A 13,022-nucleotide genomic window follows, 5' to 3' on the forward strand; every position below is an offset into this window, starting at 1 on the left:
ACACAGAGAGTGGTGAATCTCTGGAATTCTCTGCCACAGAAGGTAGTTGAGGCCAGTTCATTGGCTATATTTAAGAGGGAGTTAGATGTGGCCCTTGTGGCTAAAGGGATCAGGGGGTATGGAGAGAAGGCAGGTACAGGATACTGAGTTGGATGATCAGCCATGATCATATTGAATGGCAGTGCAGGCTCGAAGGGCCGAATGGCCTACTCCTGCACCTATTTTCTATGCTTTTATGTTTCTACCAGAGGTCATGATTAAACCTGGTCGCTCGAGCCTGTGAAGTAGCACCTCTACTAGCTGTGCCATTCTATTTCCCCAATATTTAATTAGTCGATGGTGACAATCAGCAAGAAAAGATGATCTTTTTTTTAATTTTAAAAGTGATTGTGAGTTTAACAGTTAGCAAACAAAATCAATCATAGGACTAACTTTCCTCTGTACTGCAGGCTGTCTTGTAAAGCAGTTTATAAAGAACGGATTTATTATTTTGTTACTCCTACTACACAGGAGCAAGATTCCAAGTTGAGGCCAGTTCATTGGCTATATTTCAGAGGGTGTTAGATGTGGCCCTTGTGGCTAAAGGGATCAGGCGGTATGGAGAGAAGGCAGGTACGGGATACTGAGTTGGATGATCAGCCATGATCATATTGAATGGTGGTGCAGGCTCGAAGGGACGAATGGCCTACTCCTGCACTTATTTTCTATGTTTCTATGTACCAGTGGCCTTTTCCCAGTTACAATATTCCCTTTATCAGTCTTTTCCCACTGCTGAGGGTTCAAATCTAATCTCAAATTTTATCCATCTAATTCAAGTTGATGGTCTTTTGCAGTATCAAGGCAGTTGCCATTATTTGGCTGAAAAATTAAACTGCCTCTTGAGCGTATTTTAATTTTAGTTTAGTTTAGAGATCTAGTTTAGGAAACAAGCCCTTCGGCCCACCGAGTCAGCACCGAACAGTGATCCCTGTGCACTAGCACTATCCTACACACACTAGGGATAATTTACATTTACCAAGCCATTTAACCTACAAACCTGTACGTCTGTGGAGTGTGGGAGGAAACTGAAGATCTCAGCGAAAACCCACATGGTTAGGGGGAAAATGTACAAACTCCGTACAGACAGCACCCATAGTGAGGATCGAACCAGGGTCCCTGGTGCTGTAAGGCAGCAACTCGACTGATGCACCACCATGCCGCCCATTAATGTAAAAGATCATTAGGGAAATTGCAGCATACACTGACGTCTAGTGGAATCACTGAAAGGCATGCGCTACAGTCTACACAATCTATTCACAATATCAAATCGCATATGTCCCACCTGCGGCAGAGTCTACAGGCCCCTCATGGAAACAGATCATCTTCAATCTGGAGGGACTGCCTAAGAGGTTTCCACGATACGACGTCTAAAAGCAGCAGCCTTCCCACTGAGTTCCAACCAAATTTGTCCCCCAGTCTCCTCGTGCTCATTTATCAAAAAAAATGATTGGCTGAAAATTGGCTGCTGCATTTCCCACAATAAAAATGTCACTTCAGTTGTAAACTACTTTGAATCATCCCCGAAGCTGCACAAGATTTTGTACAAGTGGAAGTTTTACATTTTTGTAATACAGAAGAGTAAAGCCCTTCAGGAAATGGAAACATTAATTCCACTGCACTTGCTTTAATTTCCTTGCGATCTTTATGCTGGTGAATGGATGGGAAACCCGAATGATTTTGAGCTCTAAGATGGACACAACAAGCTGGAGTAACTCAGAGGGACAGGCAGCATCTTTGGAGAGAAGTAATGGGTTATGTTTCGGGTTGAGACCCCTCAGTCTCGATCTGAAACGTCACCCACTCCTTCTCTCCAGAGATGCTGCCTGTCCTGCTGAGTTAATCCAGGATTTAGTGTCCATCTTTGGTGTAAACCAGCATCTTCAGTTCCTTCCGACACATGGATTTGAGCTCCACAGGACTTGGATTGATCAGTGATGTGTCCCATCCCATGTGATAATTGGTACTGGACATCTAAACTTCAAGTCAGTTCAATGCAGAATGAAAGATTAAAGCAAAATTACTGAATAACATCTGAATGGACCAAAGAGAAGTTTTTCATTTTCAATTGCTCTTCTATATTTTTAAATTTAATGTTTTCTATAATATTTTAAAGTATTTCCTCTCCACGTAGCCCTTTTCCCTTGCCCAGCCTCTCCAACTTGCTTATTTCACCAACTCTGTCAATCATCAAAACATGGGTGAGAGTAAGGGATGAGAGTGAAAGTATATTACCAAGATGAAAACCCATTAACAAATATCACATGGGTAGGTCTTGAAATGGAGGAGTTAACAGTGGAACTCCACGCTGATTTCCTGTAGCCCATTTCCCAGATATACTAATCAAGAGTTCGAGGAAGGAGATACCTCATAGGTATTAACGATGTTTCTTTATCCACAGATGCTGACTCACAGGGCATGTGTTTCCAGTGATCTAGCATCTGTTTTTGATTTCCAGCATCTGTTGTGATTTTCTTTTTGTTTTGTTTCTAACAGTTAAGAACATTCCTAAAAATCTTTCGTAAGTATTTTAGTTTTTCTTGGATGGTATATTAAAGGGGTAATGTTAGAAACAATTGCAACCTGTTGATAGAGTCATTCAGGACTTTTGGCCCAACCTGTCCATGCTGACCAAGAATCCCATTAAGGTGGTGACTTAGTACAACGAATACATCACGTGACTGGTTGGCAGGTACTATCATAAGGTTTAAGAAATATTCAGACAGGTACATGGATCGGATAGGTTTATAGGGATATCGGTCAAACATAGTTAGGAGGGTCTCGTGTAGATGGGGCTTGTTGGTTGGTGTGGGCAGGTTGTGCTAAAGGGACTGTTTCCACACTGTATGATTCGATGAATAGATCTCAACTTTGCTCTTTTTAGAAGGCTCTTTATAAAATCTGTTTGGACAGTCAAGGGGAATTGGAACGAAATGAACAAGATTATATCCTACAGGATTACACAGTTTCAATGTATTTCCAGTTGTATGAGAGATGGTGAGACCAAATCTGGAGTATTGTGTACAGTTTTGGTCTCCTAATTTGAGGAAGGACATACTTGTGATTGAAGCAGTGCAGCGTAGGTTCACGAGATTGATCCCTAGAATGGCGGGACTGTCATATGAGGAAAGATTGAAAAGACTAGCCTTGTATTCACTGGAGTTTAGAAGGATGAGGGGGTTCTTATAGAAACATATAAAATTATAAAAGGACTGGACAAGCTAGATGCAGGAAAAATGTTCCCGATGTTGGGCGAGTCCAGAACCAGGGGCCACAGTCTTAGAATAAAGGGGAGGTCATTTAAGACTGAGGTGAGAAAAAAAAATTTCACCCAGAGAGTTGAGAATTTATGGAATTCCCTGCCACAGAGGGCAGTGGAGGCCAAGTCACTGGATGGATTTAAGAGAGAGTTAGATGGAGCTCTAGGGGCTAGTGGAGTCAAGGGATGTGGGGAGAAGGCAGGCACGGATTATTGATAGGGGACGATCAGCCATGATCACAATGAATGGTGGTGCTGGCTCGAAGGGCCGAACGGTCTCCTCCTGCACCTATTTTCTATGTTTCTGTGTTTATATTTACACATTTAAACTGGCAAAGGAAGGAGGAAGGGTTCTATGGATGTGGAAATCTGTTGCCTGGGCAAAATGGTCTACCTTAAGGCAGAGGGGATCAAAGCACATTCACTTTGTGAAGTATGCTTCCCTTGGAATCTTGCTCCTGTGTAGCAGGAGTAACAAAATAATAAATCCGTTCTTTATAAACTGCTTTACAAGACAGCCTGCAGTACAGAGGAAAGTTAGTCCTATGATTGATTTTGTTTGCTAACTGTTAAACTCACAATCACTTTTAAAATTTAAAAAAAGATCATCTTTTCTTGCTGATTGTCACCATCGACTAATTAAATATTGGTGCGATAGAATGGCACAGCTAGTAGAGGTGCTACTTCACAGGCTCAAGCGACCAGGTTTAATCCTGACCTCTGGTAGAAACATAGAAGCATAGAAAATAGATGCAGGAGTAGGCCATTCGGCCCTTCGAGCCTGCACTGCCATTCAATATGATCATGGCTGATCATCCAACTCAGTATCCTGTGCCTGCCTTCTCCCCATACCCCCTGATCCCTTTAGCCACAAGGGCCACATCTAACTCCCTCTTAAATATAGCCAATGAACTGTGGCCTCAATTACCTTCTGTGGCAGAGAATTCCAGAGATTCACCACTCTCTGTGTGAAAAATGTTTTTCTCATCTCGGTCCTAAAAGATTTCCCCCTTATCCTTAAACTATGACTCCTTATTCTGGACTTCCCCAACATCGGGAACAATCTTCCTGCATCTAGCCTGTCCAACCCCTTAAGAATTTTGTAAGTTTCTATAAGATCCCCCCTCAATCTTCTAAATTCTAGCGAGTGCAAGCCGACTCTCTGGAGTACAAGCCGGTACTCTGGTTTCCACATCCCAGTGATTAGCAGGTTGGTGGATTAAACGGTGGTACCAAATTGCCTCTCGTGGGTGGGTGATAAAATCTTAGGGGAGTTGGTGGGAATGTGGGGAGAATAAAAAGAGGATTGATGCAAATAAGTGCTAGACTCAGTGGGCTGAAGGGCCTACTTTCATGCCATATAACTCTATGACATTAAGATCAGACATCAGCATTATGGAACCAAATGGATTAGAGTTGGGATGGGCACAAAACCCCCCCTTATTTCTTTCTCGCTTTGACTGTGGGAAAACGTGAAACACTTAACTAAGTTGTTAGTTTGTGAGACTTACAGCTAAATATAATTGGTGTTTGTCTGATCCCTTTTGACAATAAACTAAGCAGCTAACCACAGAATTCTCGCTGAGAGAATTTTTCCAGGCAAACCCAGCTGCCGTCTTACACAAAGATTTATTTTCCTCCTACGGACTGCCACTGCTGTTCGAGATAAGGTGAAAGGACCGGAAAATTAGCATCTCAACTTGAAGATGCCTCTTTCAGCACAAAATGGAGCTGTGACTGTCAGAAGTTAACTTGATGAATTATGGTTAGAGGGGGAAAGCATCTTGATCAATTATACTGTGATTCACACTTAGATTTGCAGTCAAGTCCAAAATGCCAAAAACAGCAAATAAAAGCCAAGACTCCTGCCTACATTAGAACATAAACAGCATCCCTCAGCACTCACCTCCTCCACCAGTATTTCTTACATTCCCACCGTAGCCAACTTTCCTTGTGCACTTCAATAATAATAATAATGGAATATTGGACATTGGTGAAACAATGCTGATGTTTGGTATTAGAAGGCCAAAATGTTCCTCTTCCTCTCTATGCATTATATTGCTAAATTGAACACAGTATAGTTCTGGCCATTAGTAAGATGTGGGTATCGCTGGCAAGGTCAACATCTATTGCTCTTTGCTGATGGCCCTTGAGAAGATGAAGCTGAGCTAACTGTGTGAACTACTGCTGTGCGTCTGGTGAATCATAGAAACATAGAAAATAGGTGCAGGAGTAGGCCATTTGGCCCTTCGAGCCTGCACCGCCATTCAATATGATCATGGCTGATCATCCAACTCAGTATCCCGTACCTGCCTTCTCTCCTTACCCCCTGATCACTTTAGCCACAAGGGCCACATCTAACTCCCTCTTAAATATAGCCAATGAACTGGCCTCAACTACCTTCTGTGGCAGAGAATTCCAGAGATTCACCACTCTCTGTGTGAAAAATGTTTTTCTCATCTCAGTCCTAAAAGATTTCCCCTTTATCCTTAAACCGTGACCCCTTGTTCTGGAGTTCTCCAACATCGGGAACAATCTTCCTGCATCTAGCCTGTCCAACCCCTTAAGAATTTTGTAAGTTTCTATAAGATCCCCCCCCAATCTTCTAAATTCTAGCGAGTACAAGCCGAGTCTATCCAGTCTTTCTTCATATGAAAGTTACGTCTACATTGTCGCCAGGTGGTGAAACACACAGATAATTCCACCTGCATCTGCGTTCAATAATGGCATTGGATTCTACCTGGTTATCTACAGCTTTGAAGTTTTATCGAGATTCGACCTGGATATCTACAGCTTTGAACTTTTCCCCTAATATGTAGCAACACTGAAGTGTGGAGAATGTGGTAGAAATTAAGTCCCTGTTTAGAAACATAGAAAATAGGTGCAGGAGTAGGCTATTCAGCCTTTCGAGCCAGCATCGCCATTCAATATGATGATGGCTGATCATCCAAGATCTGTACCCCTTTCCTGCTTTTTCTCCATATCCCTTGATTCCATTAGCCCCAACAGCTATACCTGACTCTCTTGAAAACATCCAGTGAATTGGCCTCCACTGCCTTCTGTGGCTGAGAATTCCACAGATTCTCCAATTTGTCACAGGGTTTTACACTAGCTTTATTGTAACCATGGTATTACACCATATGGTTTAAAAGGTAACCGTGTCATTTCACATAAAACTGTAATGTACCTTATTAGATTGACCCAATGTGTCAATTATTTAAATTTATTAATTTATTGCATAAATTTATTAATTTATGGGATAGAAACGTACAGTTGAATTAACATACACATTCTTACCTCTATTCCTTCTTTGTTCAAGGCATATTCATCAAAGTTAAGAATTGCAGTCTTGATTGTTCTTGGAGGAGGTAATACGGTCATTCCAATGTTAATGGCATTACTCCTCTTTGAGTCTAACACAATCACTTCCTGTCTCTTCCCATCTGCAACAGTTTTCTGAGATAAGAATATTGGAATTATCCAACATAGAATTTAATATATGTGCACATAATGAATAAGCTTATAGCGAGTACTGAAACAATATTGACTACAGGTTCAGAACCCACCACATCATACCTGAGGTGCCAAAGTAAAGGAAAATATCTCTTTCCTCTTTCTTCCATGTGATAACTCAACAGAAAGGGTCAACATTAAGGGCAATATTTACCTTGTTGGGAGTTTCTGGGATATCGAGAGTATCAAGAGATACAATGTTGAGTAAATTAAAATGTATAGAACCACAAGACCACACTCCCAGGCGCTCCAGATGGGAATTTCAGATGGATCCAGCTGCCCATACTTATGGGCGGAAATCCTGGAGGAGGGGTGGAACACGTCACCCCCATGCTTTGAGAGGTGGGAGACAATCCCCCCCATGTTTTGTAATCCAGATTTTATCAGACGCTTTCTAAGGGCTGAATTGCCCCGTTCGCGGGACATTTCAGCGCCCGGTGCGGATTAAAATCAAACTGCTGCATCGATCGAGGCTCCTGATGTTGAAGCCCCCGCCGGCCCATGAAAGGCCCCACGAAGGGGCCGATTCAAGCCCCACGATTCGGGCGGACGAAGCTGCTGTTGCTGGAGTTCAGAGTCGGTCACCAACCAGGTCAGCTCCCGATGTTACCATCCACAGGCCCCACGGCCGAAGCCTCGCGTGTGTGTGCGCATGCGCGCGTGCGGCCACCAAGAAATCGTGTCCCATCCATGTTTTAATAGCGATTTCCGTGCCTGCTCATACCTGACCGACATTTTCTTTTTCTTGAGCAGTGCCCAAATATCTCTCATCATCACAGATTCCTTACAGCCTGACTTGCCTTTCACACAAACTTGCATGTCCTGAGCTATTGTCAACACACTTTTAAAACTACCCCACTTTCTGTAAATCTTTTTGCCTGGAAACAAATTACTTCAATCAACTTTCTGTCCGGTACCATCAAAGTTGACCTTGCCCAGTTTAAAACTTTAACTTGTGGACCAGCAATGTTATTTAAACATGCCATTTAACCTATGGAGAATTCAAATGCTTCTCAACATAATAAACATCAATGGAGACACAAGGAATTGCAGATGCTGGAATCTTACAAAACTCAACGTGTTGCAGTAACAGCGGAGGGAACGGACAGGTGACATTTTGCATTGGCACCTTCCCTCCAGTTCCCATTAATCCCCCCCCTCATCTTCAACCCATGTCCTCTTGTTCTCAATTCCCCTTCTCTGTGCAAAAGACTAGGACAGGTTTGTCCTATACATGGATAGGACAGGTTTGGAAGGATATGGACCAAATGCGGGCAGGCTGGGACTTGATGGCCGGAGTGGGCAAGTTGGGCCGAAGGGCCTGTTTCCACACTGGAAGACTGACTCCATGACTCCATGCATTTACCCGAGCTATTCCTCTCATGATTTTGTACACCTTCTGTAAGATCACCCCTTAGCTTCCTACATTCCAAGGAACAAAGACATATATTGCCCAACCTCTCCCTATAGCCCAGGCCCCCCAGAGTCCTGGCAACATAAGTTTCAGCTTATAAGGTGTGATCCTTCAGATAAAGAATAGTAAGATTAAACGAGAACTTACCAGTTCGAAGTTTGATCGTTATTTTATGAGGAGTACGTTGAGGGAATACGTGAAGAACCCCGCCAGGACGCATGCGTGTCATTCTTCAAAGCAGTGGTGTGAAATCAAAGATAACTGTAATGACTGGACATAGTAAGATTAGAGAAGAAATACCAGTTGAGTATATGATCGTGGGTGGGAGCGGAGGGCACGTATTCCCTCAACGTACTCCTCATAAAATAACGATCAAACTTCGAACTGGTAAGTTCTCGTTTAATCTTACTATTTTACTTCGGAGTCACGTGAGTGACTACGTGAAGATTTCAAAGCTCTGTGATTTCATGCCGTGGAAACGAGTCCATGCATCACATCTGCCTTAATGACTGTGGGAGGAATTGTGTCAACATAATTTAGACATGAATCCGACATTGAAATCCATGAAAATTTATTAACACCAAATTATAGCTCCTATTTATGGGGTAAATTAAATTACAGAACTTAAAATTGTTTCTGCAAATGTTCCAGGTTTAATGACTGGTTTATGATAAAATAGTTGGAATGTTTTTTCCCCTGACCATCCTGCTGTCTTGAGGATTTGGTCCATTGGTACATCCAACTGCATAGCTGCCGATGTAGCTGCAGCCTTGGTGGAATGAGATTTTAAAATATTAGTATCCACCCCAGCCTGTATTAGAACCTGTTTCAGCCATCTTGAGATGGTCTGGACCGTCACTTTTTTGTGTGGTTGCTTGTGGCTGATTAAAAGTGCCTTCTCATTGCCTCTGATGATTTTCGTGTTCTCCATGTATAACAACAAATGTCTTACTATACAGAGACGATCATCTGTTGGGTAAGACCTAAATTCTATATTGAGGCCTGCTGATCCCTGTCTGTTCTGCTTAACTAATTCATAAATATGAAACGTAATATTTCCCGATGAAGAAGTCATGTTGTCCAGTCTTAATTTATGTAACGACTGTACCCTTTGTGCCGTGACCAATGTCATTAGCATGACTGTTTTTAATGTCAGTCTATGTAGGGACAGAGCTGTTGCTGGAGACCAATTCCTGAGCATCGTCAGGACAATACTCACATCCCATATTTGAGAGTACCTGGTTCTTGGGGGATTGGTATTAAAAATTCCCCTCATAAGTTTTGTTACCAGGGGGTGAGTCCCAACAGAATGACGCTCTGTTCCTTGCCATAGATAAGTTGATAGGGCACTTCTGGCGCAGTTGATGGCACTATAACTGAGCCCCTCATCATAATGGAGGCCTGCCAGGAATTCCAGAACAGACGGGATGTTCATTAATCTGTAGGTGATGCTGTTTCTGTGACAATACATCTCCCATTTCCTGATATAGACCAGATACTGTTTTTTGGTGGACTGTCTGTGGGCCGCCGAAATCATGTTCACTGTTCGGTCCGTCAGTCCCAGCTGTAGTAGAGGTATTTTTAGACTCTACAAATGAATAAATTCATATAGTTATGGCATGGGTGGCTATCCCTTGTTACGGAATGAACCAATAAATCTGGTCTATTCGGGATGGTGATACATGGTTCTAATACCATGTTGTGTATCACAGGGAACCATGGTTGAGTAGGCCAATCGGGTACTACCAAAATACCAGACGCAGAGTCTTGCTGTATTTTCCTTAATACCCGACTGATGAGGCAGAAAGGAGGGAATGCATAAATAAACAATTTCCCCCAATGCAGCGGAAATGCATCTGTCGCCGCTGCCCCAGGGTCTGGTTCCCACGAAACATAGTTTGATAACTGGTGATTAAGTCTGGATGCGAATGGATCGATATCTGGTGTTCCATACCGTGCTGTAATATCAGCAAATACTTTTTTATTCAACATCCATTCGGTGTTTTCATTAAATTTGCGTGACCTGGTGTTTGCCACTAAATTTAGTTTACCTGGTAGGTAAGTAGCTGATATCCAAATATGTCTCTGGATACACCATTGCCAAATTGTATTAGCCAGATTGTCACATGATGTCGATTTGTTTCCACCCATGTGGTTGATATATGCTACCACGATGGTATTGTCAATCTGTAGTCTAACATGCTGGTGATATAACCCAGAACAATATGACTTTAGGCCATGGAATGCACCCAACATTTCCAGGTAGTTTATGCCCAGTGTTTGTAATAATGATGCCTCCTGTGCAGTCCATCTACCTCCACAGCTGGAGATGGAATTGGTGGCACCCCAACCAAGTGCACTGGCATCAGTTTGTAGCACCATAGAAGGGTTGCTGATAATGATTGGATTGAAACAAAGCCGAATGTTATCTATCCACCATTTTAGTTCCATTATAGCTTTGATTGGTAGCTTCATTGGTCTGTCAAAATGACCAGCATTAATTTTGAGTGCTTGTATTTTTGCTCTCTGTAAATTTTGGTAATGTAATGGTCCGAATTGTGTGGCTGGAAAATTTTGCCAATTACTTTTGCTACCAATCTGATGGACGGTTTACTGATGTCAATGAGGTTATTGCAAGCCTCTATTAAGTCTATAGCCTTTCCCTTTGGCAAAGTCACCGACATGTGAACTGAGTCAATGGTGAACCCCAAATAGTCCATAGTAGTGGAAGGCGTTAATTTAGATTTAAGTGGATGGATAATAAACCGCAGTTTTTGAAATAACTGTTTTGTGGCTGTTACAGTTTGTTTGGCCAATTCCAAAGTTTTGCCCACAATAAGTATGTCATCTAGATATGCCATGACCATGTGTTTTCGTTTCCGTAGAAACGCTAGGGCTGGTTTCAAAATATTTGTGAACAGCCTGGGGGCTGATGTTAACCCATTTTCAGCGCTCTATATTGCCATCCTGTCCCATCCAGTTGAATTTTAAGTAACATCTGTGGTCACCTCGTATAGGCACTGAATAGTAAGCATCTTTTAAATCGATGCTAGCCATGAAGTAACCTTTGGAAATCAATTGTTTTGCAGTAACAAAGGTTTCCATTTTAAAATGAATATATTGTACAAATGTATTCAATTTGGTCAAATCTATGATGATGCGACAACCACCATCTTTTTTGTTTTTGGTAAAGGTAATGGACACGAATTCTAGCGATTCGTGTTGGGATTTTTCAATTACCCCTTTTGCGTAAAGCCGCTCCAGTTCAGCATGCGCTTCTGATTTTTCTTTACCGGAAAGTACGAACATACGGTTCGGTACATGCTGAACTGGAGGGCTGTATTTGTGTATAAATTCTATGGTATATCCCTGGATACTGCTTAAAATATAAGTGTCGGTAGTTAACATACTCCATGCATCCAGAAAGAAGTGTAATCTCCCCCAACCTCCATGCTCCCTGCAATTTGTAGGGAACCAGACCCACCTACCTCCATAGTTACCAGTGGCAGGTTTACTTCTTTTTGTAAATCCTTCGTTGATGTTGAGGCGCCGGTGTCTGGGTTTGTGGTTGGGTTGGTGTTGGAGGTTTGCGTATCTTCCAAAAAGGCCGGCCTGGGCCATGGCCTAAAAAAGACTCATGTTCGGTGTACCGGACCTTCGAGCTTTCACCAGTTAGTCTTGTTCTACTGGTGGGTGCGTAAGGGTGCTGTTTATGGCCGTAGTAGGTTTTTAATGAAGTCGCTTTTATGAGCCCCAGGGTTTTTGCCTCCTCATCGAGCTCCTTGACTTGCTTCGATAGGTTACCTCCAAATAGTAAAATTGGTGGTTTTACGTTTCCAGGTTTGCACAGACCTGCGAATTTCGGATTTAAAGCAGGTCGGATGGCACTCTTCCTGATGCTGTTTATTTCATATTGTGTGTTGCAAAGCAGTGCCAGTGCATCCTGTTGGTCCCGCGACATGTCCTTCTCATCTACTGTATGGGTGAAAGCTGTTATCCCCGCTGTTAGGAGCTTTAATAACCTTTGGAGTTTGACATCCATGCTTCTAACTCCTACTCCATATGCAATTATTTACAACAGGAACATTCAGGGATATACAGTTACCCGGAGCCAAGTGTCTTGCCGTGGTGTCCAATACAGCCTGTTCCTGTAGCTGATTAAAGGACATATAATCTATACTGGCAGCTAGTTTTTGCTCCAGGTTTTGGCCAGTCTGGTCTGGCTGTATGAAGTTGGACACCATGTCCAGTAGATTTTCACGTTCCTGCACCCCCTGCACACTTGATTTCTCTTCTGCAAACCCCTCTTCAGGATCAGCCCAGAACTGACCCCCAGTACTCCCCTCTGACGAGGGAGATGCACTGTGCAGCCCTACAAGAGGTGCTGCTGTGGGTTTTACATAGTGCCCACAGTGACTAGACTCCATCTCCCGGAGCCTGTCACGTTGGAGCAAGTGCTCCACACACCGCTCCATCCGGCTCCAGCACTCACGGTCGCTGGCCGCTCGCGGCTGCTCTAAGTCGGACTCATCTGAGTCCACGACTTTGTTGGTTTTTTGTTTTGCCTTACCGCCCGGCCGCGGTGTAGATCTGGCCGGTGCGGAGGCGAAGTCGGGCACAGCTGTTCCCATTATGGTTGATTCATGTGCCGCTGGCCGCTGCTGGCTGCCCGCTACTCCGCGATCCTCCCCCACTAGCTTTGTCGCAGCCCTCGTTGTTTTCTTCGACTTGTCCATTGACTCCCCACCTGTAAATCAGTATGGGAAAACACAAAAGACCGCAGAGTATCTCTTACCTGCA

At 43.2% G+C, this 13,022-nt stretch overlaps 1 protein-coding gene across 17 annotated transcripts in view; it reads right to left on the reverse strand.

Moving 5' to 3' along the window:
* Nucleotides 1–13,022, reverse strand: part of fhod3 (formin homology 2 domain containing 3) — a 637,022-nt gene that overhangs the window by 53,574 nt on the left and 570,426 nt on the right. For all 17 annotated transcript variants that reach the window (XM_033016429.1, XM_033016409.1, XM_033016394.1 and 14 more), the window contains one exon: nucleotides 6,593–6,751. In XM_033016429.1, the coding sequence (XP_032872320.1) occupies nucleotides 6,593–6,751 (159 nt within the window). The remainder of the gene's footprint in view (nucleotides 1–6,592; nucleotides 6,752–13,022) is intronic.

The sequence above is a fragment of the Amblyraja radiata genome, chromosome 2 (genome assembly GCF_010909765.2).
Source record: "Amblyraja radiata isolate CabotCenter1 chromosome 2, sAmbRad1.1.pri, whole genome shotgun sequence".
NCBI classification, from domain to species: domain Eukaryota; kingdom Metazoa; phylum Chordata; class Chondrichthyes; order Rajiformes; family Rajidae; genus Amblyraja; species Amblyraja radiata.